A 13,684-nucleotide genomic window follows, 5' to 3' on the forward strand; every position below is an offset into this window, starting at 1 on the left:
TGGCGGCCAAATAAACAATCTTTTGTCTCCGGAACTGATTTACCATGACAGTTTTCCACTATCTATCACTGTGGCCTGGTTTGTGGCTGAAGTGTCAAGGTGTGTTTGGCTATGTAACTAGCACTCCTCTCAAATCTTGAAGTCAAGTAGCAAATACTAGAATAACAGCCTCCTTGTGATGTGCTGCTTTTTATGATAAACTAACAGGGGTATTTCCCTTCCCAGTGCCAATTCTAATTTTCATAATTTTTCACCAGTGAGACAAACTAGTCTTTGAAGATGTTTCCATCTTCATTCTAAAGAGTAACTTTCACACTAATCAGGAGGCATCCTTCACTTCCTTCTCCATGAACCTGAAATACGTTTTTAAAAAAACACATTATATATTAAATGATGCGGTCTAAGTCCTTAAATTTTACTTGGAAGAGAGAAAGACTATCCAGACTACCTCATCCCCTCATTGCCTCTTTTACAAGAGAACAGAGAGGCAAAACAGCTCCCAAAGCATTGATTTCTTCTTTAATTCATTCAACTATTTGTGAAGCATATCTTCAAGGAAGAGTTCCTTTCCAGGAAAGAACATCAAACCAGTAGTCTGAGGACTAAAATTAAGTAATCCAATGTGTTTTAAAAGGAGGAGGAAAATCAGTAGGTATATTTTCTTATGTCCCTAGTTCACTTCATTGATATTAAATAGAGTCCATTTAGTACTGGAGTTTTTCAGAAAACAGAATGTACCTCTTCCCGTAAATGGTTTTTCTGAGAAGATACAATCTCCTGGTGTTTTTGTTACGGTATCAGTAGTGATGTTTGATGTTAACAAGGTCTGTTAGTGTGTTAGTTCTAGGGAAGCCATTTTCCTCAATACTGTATACACTAGCAGCAGTGACACCTTGAAGCAGGAGAATCTTCTCCCAATTTCTAAATATGTCTATCAATCACCCATAAAGAGTCGGAGGCAGGGAAACAGGTAGGGAAACCTTTTTTCATTTATGTTATCATTCAACATTTGCTGCTCTCTCTGACTCTGAAGACTGTCTTATGGATGGATAAGTGGCTAATAGTTTAGCAATTTAGGGTATAATTTCCTAAAATATAAAGATCACATTGTCAAAGTTGTGCATGTTGGATGCATGCATAAATAATATTAAGAAATACATAGCAATATAAGAATTGCTATACTGGATCTGATTGCTAAACTAATCCAATATCCTGTGTCAGACAGTAGCCAATACTATATTCTTCAGAAAGAGGTACAAGATACTCTCTAGAATACAATTAAGGAAAACCCATCCCTAATAGGAGTTTCTTCCTAATCTTGTCAATTACTGGGTAGTTGTAGATCCTTATTTTTTTTTAATTCTAACATTCATGGATATAGCCATTATCCATGTAAATGTCCAATTCTGTTTTTAGTCCTAGAAAGGTTTCAGCCATAATAATATCTGGTGGCAGTAAGTCCACAACTTAATTATGTGTTTTATAAAGAAGTTTTTCCTCTTGGTTTAAAATTTGCTAACTTTTTCAATTACCTTGGATGTCCCCTGGTCCTTGTATTATAAATAGGGCAATGATTTTGTCATGGAGGTCACGGCAGTCACGGAATCTGTGACTTTCAGAGACCTCAGTGACTTGAGTCCCCAGCACCTGGGAGCTGTAGGGTTCTCCGCCACTCCTGGAGCCGGAGCTCCGAGGCGGCGGGGAGACCCCAAATTCCTTGCTGCTGCAGGCAGCGGGTCTCCCGGGAAGTCCCAGCCACTGTGGGTGGCGGGTGTACCTCGCTGCGGGCGGTGGGGGGACCCTGCACCTCCAAGCCAGCCCCCCCCTTCCCACCGGTTGATGTGGGGAGCCTGCAGTTCCCCATTTTGTCATGCATATTTTTAGTAAAAGTCACGGATAGGTCATGGGCGTCTGTGAATTTTTCTTTGCCTGTGAACTGTCCATGACTTTTACTAAAAATATGCATGACAGAATCTTAGCCTTAATTGTAAGAAATGGTAAATGGAGCATTTGGTTTACCTTCTGAATGCCATTCATTTTTGGGGGGCTTCTGTCATATTCTCCCTTTTATAACCGTTCCAGAGTTTTCAGTTTCTCTCATGAAAATCTTTCCAGGTCTCCAGTTATTTTGTCACCTGATTCTAAATCCCTTCTGTTTTTGTTATAACTTTTTTGAGATGCAGTGACCAGTTCTGAACATGGTAATCCTGGTGTGGGCATTCTATTGATTTACTATAATAGCATCATGTTTACATTACATTTATTCCTCCTAATTTGTCCCAGACACTGCAGAAAAAAAGGCAAGATACCAAGAACATGGTTTAACTAGGCTGTAACTTTATTAAGTAACACATCTGGGAAACCATCTAGTTATAACTCATCTACTGTCATCCTTCCCATTCTACTTGAGGGAGGGGGGCTGTCTTCAACCTCCACACACACCTTTAACTTGGTCCCCACACTGTTTCTGGGACCCGTGCCAACAGAACTCTCACATTCTGAGGGGGAGGGACATCGGCTTGGAGGTGAGAGCAGGACCCAGGTGGGCTGAAGAGGCTGCTGCAGGGCCCCGGGATCAGGCCAGGGAGCAGGGAGTGGAACCCGGAGGGCTTGACTGGGCCTGACAGTAGGTAGGAACTCTTGGGGCCCTCCTTCCCAGCCTAGAGCTGGCTGCCCCCCCAACTCGCTAAGCTCTCACTCTCCTCCCCTACTCCTCCTTCTATCCTTCCAGTCCCCATTTTTAGGGCGCTTATGCCCTCCAGCTGGGATCCCAGTGCCCTCTCCTCACGTGAAAGATGATGATCTGAGAAAAAAGATTTGTCTCCTCACTGTACCAGATTTAGAAGCCAAAACTCCATTCCCCATCTTCTTTAGGAGATGCCTTCTTCTAATCTGCTTCCGTTCCTGTTTATCAGGGAACCAGACCCCTATTATACAAGCACCTGCACTGGGTACCTGCTCTGTTGTGACAACATGAGTTTTACAATCTAATCTATCCACTGGGTCCCTGAGCTGCTGAAAAGAAGGTGAAAATACCCACAGCATACATGCCAACTTGGTAATTCTATCCCAGCCACCAAAGGGCAAACCTGGTCCTACTGTAGTCCCAAAGAGGAGGGATTTGTTGGTCCTGAGTGCAGAATAGCAGTTTAGACAGGGGGAAGTGTTTATAAACCTGCCCCTTGAGTGTGTAAGTGCCAGTAGGATTATGCCACTTCCTCCTATTCTTGCTTAATCAGTCAAAGAGGCCCCCCCCCCCAAGCCCATGAGGAACAGGGAGGCAAAGGAGGGATGCGCTCCTTAAAAGGGCAAGGGTTTTCTTTCCTCTGCTGGCACAGTCAGTCTCCCCACCTCTGAGGTGGCAGGGATATGGGTCAAGTTTGCCATTTTGACCACTGCAGTATGTTTAGCAGAGGCTTTTATTGAGCTGTCCCCATTGACAGGTCTTTTTCCTGAGTAGTTAGTTACTTTCAATTAAGAACCAAGAAATGTGTAGGGTAGTTCATATGTTTACTTCTAATGTGCATTGCCTCTCTGAAGTTCCTCGGTCTTCTCTAGTTTTTGACTAACCTAAATACCTTTTTTTTTCCTCTTCGGCAAATTTTGCCTGCCCACTGTCCATGTCCTTTTCTGGATCATTAATAGACATATTAAATAACACCAATCCTAGCCAGAACTCTGGACCACCCCATTGTTGAACTTTCTGTATTATCAATATGTGAGAGATGGTATTGTTAGCAGGTTTTGTGCTTGCACCCAAGGCATATTCTGTGGAAATGATCCCGTAAATCCCATGTAAAAAGAATAAATTTGTCTTTAATGAAATTTTAATTGTATTTATTTTCATTAACTCTTTTTTTTTTTTTTTTTTTTAGTTGAAGAAAATTACTTGGACTAAAATGAATTTAGTATTAAATCTTGGCTGGTATAAAATGTTTTTTGTAGGGTGCAGGATGGCTAAAAATGTTAAATAATGGGAAATCATAACTAAATAGCTCAAGGAAGTATTTTCTACTCAAACTGAGCAAACAGCCAAACTGTCTGACCTTCCTGTTTTTAATGGAAAATTAATATTTGAAAACAGAATTCATTTTCATTAGCATATTTTGTTTTCAAATATTAAGCATGGTGTTTAGTGAAAACTTGCATTTTAAAAACATGTTTGTTTATATAAAATTTTTTTTTGCAGAACGATTAAAATAGAGGTGTATGATTGGGATAGAGATGGAAGGTAAGATACTTCTGTATAACAAATCACTAAAATTGGATTGTGAAAACGTTATGTATTTTAAAATCAATCTTAGGGGTTAATTGTTCTTTAATGCGAATTAGATATGCATATAATGTCAATAGCTATTATGTATGTGTATCAAGAAAGGAGTATAGTTCCACATAATTACTTCCTTGTTTCAACTAATATCCTTTTTAGATTATTGTAGAAAAGGCCCAATCCTTGCATAATTTCCAAAACTCACTAAAGGTATGAGAGCTGCTTGGACTTTGCAGTATTGAAGCTACTCTCTAATAATAATAATTCCAAACAGGATCTGCAAGTTTGTTTACCCAAGGGTTATAGTAAGCCCTAGGGCTATAGTAATTTTGCTGGGCATGGTCAACCTGTAGAGCGTGTGTGGAGCTCTTCACTTGAACTTGTTTCAAAAGAAAGGATTTGTTGTGCACCTTTCCTGCTCTCCTTCCTTCAGTAGATGTTGAGATCCACATCACCAAGTACAGCAGGAAACCACTCCCAATACTAGGCTCCATGCTGAACATGAAGAGATCTAATGCTTAGATTCAAGTTGGCGGCTGTTACTTTTTTTTATTGGCATTATGCTTTATTGGCTGTTGACAGTTCCTTTCGGGTTCTGTTCACAGTGCACAGTGTTTATTCAGTGCTGGTTGTAAATTTGCAATCTAGTTCTTCATTCTGTGTGGATACAGTTAACATAAACTATCAGATGGATTCAATCAAATCTATTTATAATTATGCTTTAGGGGGGAAGAGTAATGAACATACATTATATTTAAGTCAACAGAATAACAAGTCTTTTGCTATCATTGCTTTTCTCACATGTCTATTCATGTGTCAGCTGTGCTTCACTTTAGATGTATTTTTGTAAATTAATGGAAAAGTAGTTTATATTGTGCATGTGTTGATTTGAAAACTTTTTTTTTTCTAGCCATGATTTCATTGGAGAATTCACAACAAGTTATAGGGAATTGTCTAGAGGGCAATCACAGTTCAATGTATATGAGGTAAATATTTTGAACTTTTCTTTTTATTTATCTTGAGGAAATGGATAAAGTTGAGAACTTTCAATATTTGCTTGTCAAATTGGTCAGTGTGCAGGTTTTCTATCAGAATCCAAGCCTTTATAAAGGGGAAAACAGACATTCTGGGTCAAAAAGGATTGTTTCAGAAATAAGTTTAAAAGCATATGTTCTTTGGACAAGAGCAGTATCTTCAGTGCTGTTTTGAAAAAATTAACAAAAAATAATCTCTCTTGTTCTATAGCTCTTCTTTCTCAGTATAGTTGGTTTTTTTTTTTATTTCTACACAAAGCTGTTTTAAACAGTGTGTATATGGCAAACAGAGCTTGCCTAAACTGCCAAAGTAACAGTTAAAAGAAAAAGAAACACTTGTAACCTTGTAATCTTTGCTTAGTGTTTCATTTCATAATGTATCACTGGATTTATTTTGTCTCTATAGCAGCCATGAAGCTAAATTGTAATCGGTTTCTTTTAAAAAGTTTAATCAGGCCTCAGGCTAGATTTGTTTGATGACGTGTTGGTTTCCTAACATCAGTAGTCATAACCACATGACCTGCTCCAATTTATTAAAAAGGAAAATGTTCATTATACCACAGGAAGAAAATTAAATTCAGTAAATATATTCTACCAACGTATAGTAAAGGCTGGTTTCCCTTATGTATAAAAGGCCATTCTCTTCTTTGAACTTGGGTGGTATCTGTCCTCCTGGAGCCAGTCAGAACTACATTCAGCAGGCATCTGGTGTATACCTTATGATGCCAGGACTCCCTTCTCATTGTTTGTTAGACGGTGAAGGAAGAACTTAATTTCTTTTTGATATGTGGCTGCGCAGTGCCACTGTACACGTGAGCAGCAGCTGCCTTTCCTGTCTCTGCAGTATTGGTAACCAGAGAGGAAAAATACCTTTTAGTGTCATTCCACATAGTAGTTGCTGATTTCCTTCTTGAAACTTACAAGGTCTTGGAGAAGGGCAGGCATGGACAGTCGTGTCAGTGACCTCAGTGGGATCACCACAGAGGTGCCAAGTTTTTTGTCGCTCCATATATGACATTTAAGAACAGAAGAACGCCATATTGGGTCAGACCAAAGGTCCATCGAGCCCAGTATCCTGTCTACCAACAGTCGCCAATGCGAGGGTGTCCCAGAGAGAGTGAACCTAACAAGTAATGATCAAGTGATCTCTCGCCTGCCGTCCATCACCATCCTCTGACAAACAGAGGCTAGGGACACCATTCCTTACCCATCTTGGCTAATAGCCATTAATGGACTTAACCTCCATGAATTTATCCAGTTCTCTTTTAAACCCTGTTATAGTCCTAGCCTTCACAACCTCCTCAGGTAAGGAGTTCCACAAGTTGACTGTGCGCTGTGTGAAGAAGAACTTCCTTTTTTTTCTTTTAAATCTGCTCATTTCCCTCATTACCTCCCTGCTTTCTTCTTAGGAGTGGGGGCAAATATGGGCAGGACACAGAAGCACAAGCAAACTCCCCCAGAGAAGTGGAAGCAAAACTGTGTAGAAGGGGAGAGTCAGGATCCCAAAAGCAGGTGATGTGTCTGTCACAATTCAGGGCAACTGCACCTGTATTCCCCTCTGTGGTCCTTCAAGGGCTGCTACTCTAGGCTCCTGGCTCATCACTCGTCACCTCTCTTAGATGGAGACCTTTCCCTCTCTCTCCTTTCTGACTAGAGTGTTTTTCCAGGCAGCATGGTTCCCTGCCTACATTGTGATATTCCCAGCAACCCAGACTGCCTAAACAGGCCTGCGTCTGCTCCAACTCCAACAAGGCCTGTGATAGGCGTCAGTCCTTCAAGTCTCTCAAAGGGTTTTTTCTGTGGTTACAAGTTCACAACAGCCTTAGCTCAGAACTAGCACACCCATGAATTGTTCAGTCTTTCATTTATACAACTTGGGCCTTTGAACTTCATGTTCCAGGAACTGTTATGGCAGACAGTGGTCCTTTCCTCAGGGTGTAGCTTCAAAAGGCTGGATTTTTACATAACCAGAGATGGAGAATTTGCATTCACCTTCCCCTACAGATTACCCAGGTAAACCCTTTGACACTGTTTGTCCCAAAAATCCACTCTTGTCTGAGACATTGTTTAGTATAGTCCTTTGAAGTTCATAACACTTCCCAGTATTCACATCCAATCTCTTCCCCCCCCCCCCCCCCCCCCCCAAGAGAGGTGGTTCTTCGAGTGATTGCTCAGGTGTATTCCACAATAGGTGTGCGTGCTCACCATGTGCACCAGTGCCGGAAGTTTTTCCCTTAACAATACCCATAGAGGAGTGCCCCTAGCGGCCCCTGGAGTGGTGCTGCCATGGCGCAGTATAAATGGTGCTGCGCGCTCCCCCGACCCTCACTTCCTTCTTGTTGCCAGTGTAGGTGCTTTGGAACTACTCTGCTCCAGCTCTGCTGTAGCTTTCTCTCTTTGGACTTTGCTAGTTCATAGTTAGTAGTGCCTCTATGGGATGTGTCTGTCTGTCTGTCTGTCTGTCTGTCTGTCTCTCTCTCTCTCTCTCTCTCTTAGTTAGAATTAGTTAAGTGCACCCAGATTGGGGCATGCCCCGGGCTTTAAGTCGTGTGACACTTGCAAACGACCTATGTCCGTGAGTGATCCGCACGCGGACTGTTTACCCTGTCTGAGGGAAACCCATCTCAGCGACCGCTGCAAGATTTGCAGATCCCTCAAACCTCGGACCAAGAAGGAGCGGGACATTTGGCTCCAAGCCATTTTGATGGAGTTGGCCCTGACCCCAACACCGCTGCACCACTCTGAATCGGCACAAAGAGCACCGCGGCATCGGTGCACGGCAACCCAATAGTGCCCTCCATCAGTTGGCACCGCTCTCCGTCCCAGGACACTCTAAAAAGGTGAAGAAGATGGCTTCTCCACCAAGACACCGGAACAAGGCTGGGAGAGAGACTAGACCCGTGTTGGGTAGCTCTTAGTCCCCGTTGGCCTCGCGGCCTCCGACTCATGTCGAGCGGAGTAGCCCAGCCCACTCTGAGCCAACCTCCCCAGATGCCAGTGGCCACATTTGGATGCCCTCCATGCTGGAGACCCTGCAGGCAGCTCGAGACATTATGTCTCTACCGGTACTGGTAGCACCACCGTCAACGGCTCCCCGGTCCAGAGGCAAGCTGCCACTCGGACCCCCATAGTTGCTGCCTGGACGGTACCGCTTACGGACGAGGGAAGGTTCCCGATGCTGTTCTCCGCTCAGTGACTGCCCCGTGCGCAGCCTGCGCTGGTCCCTGTCGACCCCCACCAGGTTGTCTGGCTGAATACCGACCAGTAGGGGTTCCAGGCACTGCTTCGCCTCGAGGGAACAAAGATCTCACGATGAGAGCATGCCCCGCCGAGACCAGGACAGACGGCACTGGAGGTCATTATCTCCGAGAAGCTATTGTAGCCCCTCATGGTACGGATGTCGACGCCATTTCCACTCTTTGTCTTGTTCAAGGTCCCTGCCACGGCATTGTTCCCACAGCCCCAAGTGTCGATTGCCAGCACCCCGCCATCGCAGATCCGCCCGTCGGAGCCATTCGTGGAGCAGCCACTATAGACAGTACTCCTGTTCCTCCATGCCAGGATCACTGCTCCCACCGTTGCCACTTTTCCCCATCTAGGGATAGCGGTCAATCGTATGCCAGGCTGGCCTCCCTTCAAAGTTGACAGTCAGTGGACCAGGCGGGACAGCCCGCTCCGATGGTGCCACAGCAGGTGCAGTCGCACCGGGCTCCCTGGCCAGCACCATGGTACCAATGGGCCCCGTGGGCCCCGACGCAGCCCCTGGTGGTGGCCGGAGCCTCAGAGAGGCCATCAGCCTCCCACTCTCAGCCTCCCAGAAAAGAGTGAGTGGAGCACTCATCCCCAGTCCTACACTCAGAAGGGGACCAGGTAGTGGACCTGCGGCACGCCCATTGTGATCCTTCCCTGATGAGGCAATCATAGCCCCTCCTCTGCCCGTCTTCTAGGAGGACACGAAAGCCCACCAGGAACTGTTGAAAAGGGTGGCATCAAGCCTCAACCTACAAGCTGAGGAGGTGGAGGAACTCTCAGACTCCCTCTTCAATGTTCTCTTGGCTTCAGCACCAGCCAGGTGGCTCTCCCACTCCATGAAGGGGTGGCAAAGATCTCGAACGCCCTGTGGCAAACCCCGGCTTTCTTGCCCCTCCCCCCCCATGTCTAAAGAGGGCAGAACAGAAGTATTTCGTGCCCGCCAAGGGGCATGAATTCCTGTATACCCACCCCATCCCCAACTCTCTAGTGGTCAAGTTGGTCAACCATAGGAAGCATCAAGGTCAACCCGCTCCTACTCCTAAAAATAAGAACTCGAGGAGACTAGATCTATTCGGTAGAAAGGTTTATTCGTCTTCGAGCTTCCAACTGAGGGTGGCAAACCACCAAGCCCTGCTGGCTAGATATGTCTTCAATTTGTACTCCTCAGTCCTGCAGCAGCACGCCCTCTCTCACTCAGCTCCTTGTGCACCCCTCACTGACTGAAGTGAGGTCCTTTTTAAACCAGGTGCCCTGATTAGCCTGTCTGTCTTCATTGATTCTAGCAGCTTCTTAATTGGCTCCAGGTGTCCTAATTAACCTGTCTGCCTTAATTGGTTCCAGCAAGTTGCCGATTGTTCCGGAACTGCCCCATTACCTTACTCAGGGAAAAGGGACCTGCTTAACCTGGGGCTCATATATCTACCTTCTATCACTCTCCTGTAGCCATCTGGCCTGACCCTATCACAGTATATAACAAAAGAAAACTTCTATTAAAAGGAGAGGGAACGCAGCATTGATTTGCCAAAACACCACAACAGTGATTCATAAGTATACGAACAATAAGTAAACGTCCACCTCGCACTATCTTGGATAGTAATTCTTTGCCTCAGTTTCCCATCTTGCAGTGTGAAAGTCTGACAGATGAATGTCCATTTAACACGCTATTCCCTTTGCTCTCTGCTGCACCCACTCTTGGTTGTCCATGGTCACCAACATCTCAAAATCCAGGGATGCTGTCAGGTGGGTTTAATTCCTGCTCCTGGGAAGGAGGATTGGTTGAGTGATACTTCTGCAGGTGATCTCTGCTGGTACTGATCACTGTTGCTGCCTCTGCTTGCTAACATTGTTGCTGCCTTTGCTCGCCACTTCCTTTAGCTGCAATGCAGTGTTCTGAGGGTCCACCACTTAGCCCCCAGTACTTAATGATTTCAGCTTTTAGTAATTTCACTGGGTAGAGGGGAACCAGTGCTGCTTCCTCTGCATTACCTTTGACTGCAGTACTGTCCCCACACCAGGTCTAAGGCTTGTCCAGCTAAACCAACCTATCAGTGATTTCAGCTATAGTGATCACTGAGAAGAAACAAAGACTCCCAGTTGAGTCTGATCAGTTCTGTCTTTAAACACTGCAGGAGGAAGGTCAAATGGCAGCTAGGATTCTTTAAACAGAGTCCACACCGTCAGGTAGGAGCACCTGTCCCCATCCATTCTGTCTTTCACTTATATTTGGCATCACTACCCCTCGATCGCATAGCCTATTAGGTTAAATTTTAGCGTGACGCCCCCCCCCCCCCCCTTCAATAAGGGTGTCTAGGGCAGTCCTGACAGGAGCACCCTCTTGCGGCAGGCCACCGCATGACAAGTGAATCTGGCTCAGTTTTCCTACTTCAGTTTTACGGGAAATAATCCGAAGAGTCTTTTGTGAGGGCAAATAGCCCTTGTGGGGTTAATTTATTACAACAGTTCTGTGCACATAAATCATAACAAAAGTCCCACAACCATAGTCCAGAATTCCCCACCATAGTCCCAATAGTGCATGCAACATACAGCCCTGGTGTTCCTCACCATGCTGCAGCCCTCTCCTCTCCTTGAACTAGGACAGCCACCTCAGCCCTTCCAACTTGAATGCAACCCTGCTCTTTACAGTGGAAACCTCCACAGCCTCTCTGCTGTGAGTATTCTTGCCAGGGGATCATCCCTCACTTCCCCTGTCCCTCTCACAGTTCCTCAGGGTCCATCTTTCCAGGCCTGGAGACATCAGCAGGTAAGCAAAGCACATTCAAAAACATAATCCCAACTATACATACAAAGTGATGGTGTCTAAATTAGCTATTACCACTCATTAAAGAATCATTGTGGAATCATTGTGAATAGTTCTCTGAAAACATCTGCTCTATGTGAAGCAGCAGTACAATAACAAGCCAACAGTATGTTGGAAACCATTAGGAAAGGGACAGCTAATAAGACAGAAAATATTATGCTGCTACATCAATCCAGGGTACACCCACACCTGGCATACTTCATGCAGTTCCGGTCACCCCGTCTCAAAAGCCATATATTAGAATTGGAAAAAGTACAGAGAAGGACAGCAAAAATTATTAGGGGCATAGAACAGCTTCCATCCATATGAGGAGAGATTAAAAAGACTGGGACTGTTCAGTTTAGAAAAGAGATGACTAAAGGGGGTGTGACGGGTTGGATCACAGAAACCCCCTTGGGAGCTGCCACCAGATGTGCAAAGACTACCCCTGCTTCTGTTTTCCCTGCCAGCTCAGGACTCCAGCACCCTGTCTTGCTGAGCCAGCCACTCCCGTCTGGCTCCAGACACAGATCCAGGATCTGAATCTCCTGTCCCAAAGCTGCAAGTTTACCTGAAAACAGCTCACAGTAGTATGCTTGTCTTTAGCACTCAGATGCCCAACTCCCAATGGGGTCTAAACCCAGATAAATCCGTTTTACCCTGCATAAAGCTTATGCAGGGCAAACTCATAAATTGTTCGCCCTCTATAACACTGATAGAGAGATATGCACAGTTGTTTGCTCCCCCAGGTATTAATACATACTCTGAGTGAATTACTAAATAGAAAGTGATTTTATTAAATACAGACAGTAGGATTTAAGTGGTTCAAAGTAGTAACAGACAGAACAAAGTAAGTCACCAAGCAAAATAAAATAAAATGCGCAAATCTATGCCTAATCAAACTGAATACAGATAATCTCACCCTCAGAGATGCTTCAGTAAGTTTTTTCTCAGACTGGACACCTTCCAGGCCTGGGCACAATTCTTTCCCCTGGTACAGTTCTTGTTGCAGCTCAGGTGGTAGTTAGGGGATTCTTCATGATGGCTCCTCTCCCTCTCTGTTCTCTTCCCCCCTTTATATATCTTTTGCATAAGGCGGGAACTCTTTGTCTCTCTGGGTTTCCACCCCCCCTCACTGGAAAAGCACCAGGTTAAAGATGGATTCCAGTTCAGGTGACATGATCACATGTCACTGCAAGACTTCATTACTCACTTGCCAGCACACACACATACAGGAAGACTCACAGGTAAATACAGCCATCTGCAGACAATGGGAGTCATCAAGATTCCAAACCATCATTAATGGTCCACACTTTACACAATTACAATAGGCCCTCAGAGTTACATTTTATATTTCTAGTTTTAGATATAAGAGTGGTACATTTATACAAATCAGATGATCATACTCAGTAGATTATAAGCTTTGTAATGATACCTTACAAGAGACCTTTTGCATGAAGCATATCCCAGTTACGTTACATTCACTTATTACCGTATTTTCTCTAAAATGATCTCAGTTACATTATATTGACTTATTATCAAGTTTTTATAAAACCATATAGACTGCACAACGTCACAGGGGGATTATGGTAGAGGTCTATAAAATCATGAATGGTGTGGAGAAAGTGAATAGGGAAGTGTTATTTACCCTTTCACATAACACAAGAACCAAGGGGACTCAGTGAAGTTAATAGGCAGTATGTTTAAAACAAACAAAAGGAAGTATTTCTTTACACAATGCACAATCAGCCTGTGTAACTTGTTGTTAGGGGATGTTGTGAAGGTCAAAAGCATAACTGGGTTAAAAAAATAATTAGATAAGTTCATGGAGTATAGGTCCATCAGTAGCTAGTAGTCAGGATGGTCAGGAGTGCAATCGCCTGCTCTGGGTGTCCCTAAATCTGTGACTGCTAGAAGCTTAGATTGGATCACTCAATAAATTTCCCCATTCTGTTAACTCCCTCTGAAGCATCTGGCACCAGCCACTGTGGGAAGACAGAAAACTGTGTTAGATGGACCATTGGTCTGATCAAGTATAGCTATTCTTATGTTCTTAAGTTCCTCCATTGCTCCCCTGCCTTTAGTCCTCTCTGGCTATCTGGCTTAGAGCTAACAGGCAACTCCGTCTGCTGCTCTTCTTTCCTTCAGCCCTGGCTCTCTGGCTTGGGGACACCAGCCAGCAAACCCCTTTTGCTGCTTTCCTGCCTTCAGCTTCTCCCATGTCCCAAACGTATACAGTCTCATAGTCAATTCTTTCATTTTTCCAGAGAGGGCCTCTGCAGTATTCCCCAGAGACCTGTTCCAATCTCCTTACTGACTGTTACTGTCTTT

At 44.4% G+C, this 13,684-nt stretch overlaps 1 protein-coding gene across 3 annotated transcripts in view; it reads left to right on the forward strand.

Annotated features, from left to right (window-relative positions):
* The window catches only part of CPNE8 (copine 8), a 271,698-nt gene that overhangs the window by 123,918 nt on the left and 134,096 nt on the right, over positions 1 to 13,684 (forward strand). For all 3 annotated transcript variants that reach the window (XM_054019129.1, XM_054019120.1, XM_054019112.1), the window contains exons 10-11: positions 4,190 to 4,231; positions 5,181 to 5,256. In XM_054019129.1, the coding sequence (XP_053875104.1) occupies positions 4,190 to 4,231; positions 5,181 to 5,256 (118 nt within the window). The remainder of the gene's footprint in view (positions 1 to 4,189; positions 4,232 to 5,180; positions 5,257 to 13,684) is intronic.

This window comes from Malaclemys terrapin, chromosome 1 (assembly GCF_027887155.1).
Source record: "Malaclemys terrapin pileata isolate rMalTer1 chromosome 1, rMalTer1.hap1, whole genome shotgun sequence".
Taxonomy (NCBI): domain Eukaryota; kingdom Metazoa; phylum Chordata; order Testudines; family Emydidae; genus Malaclemys; species Malaclemys terrapin.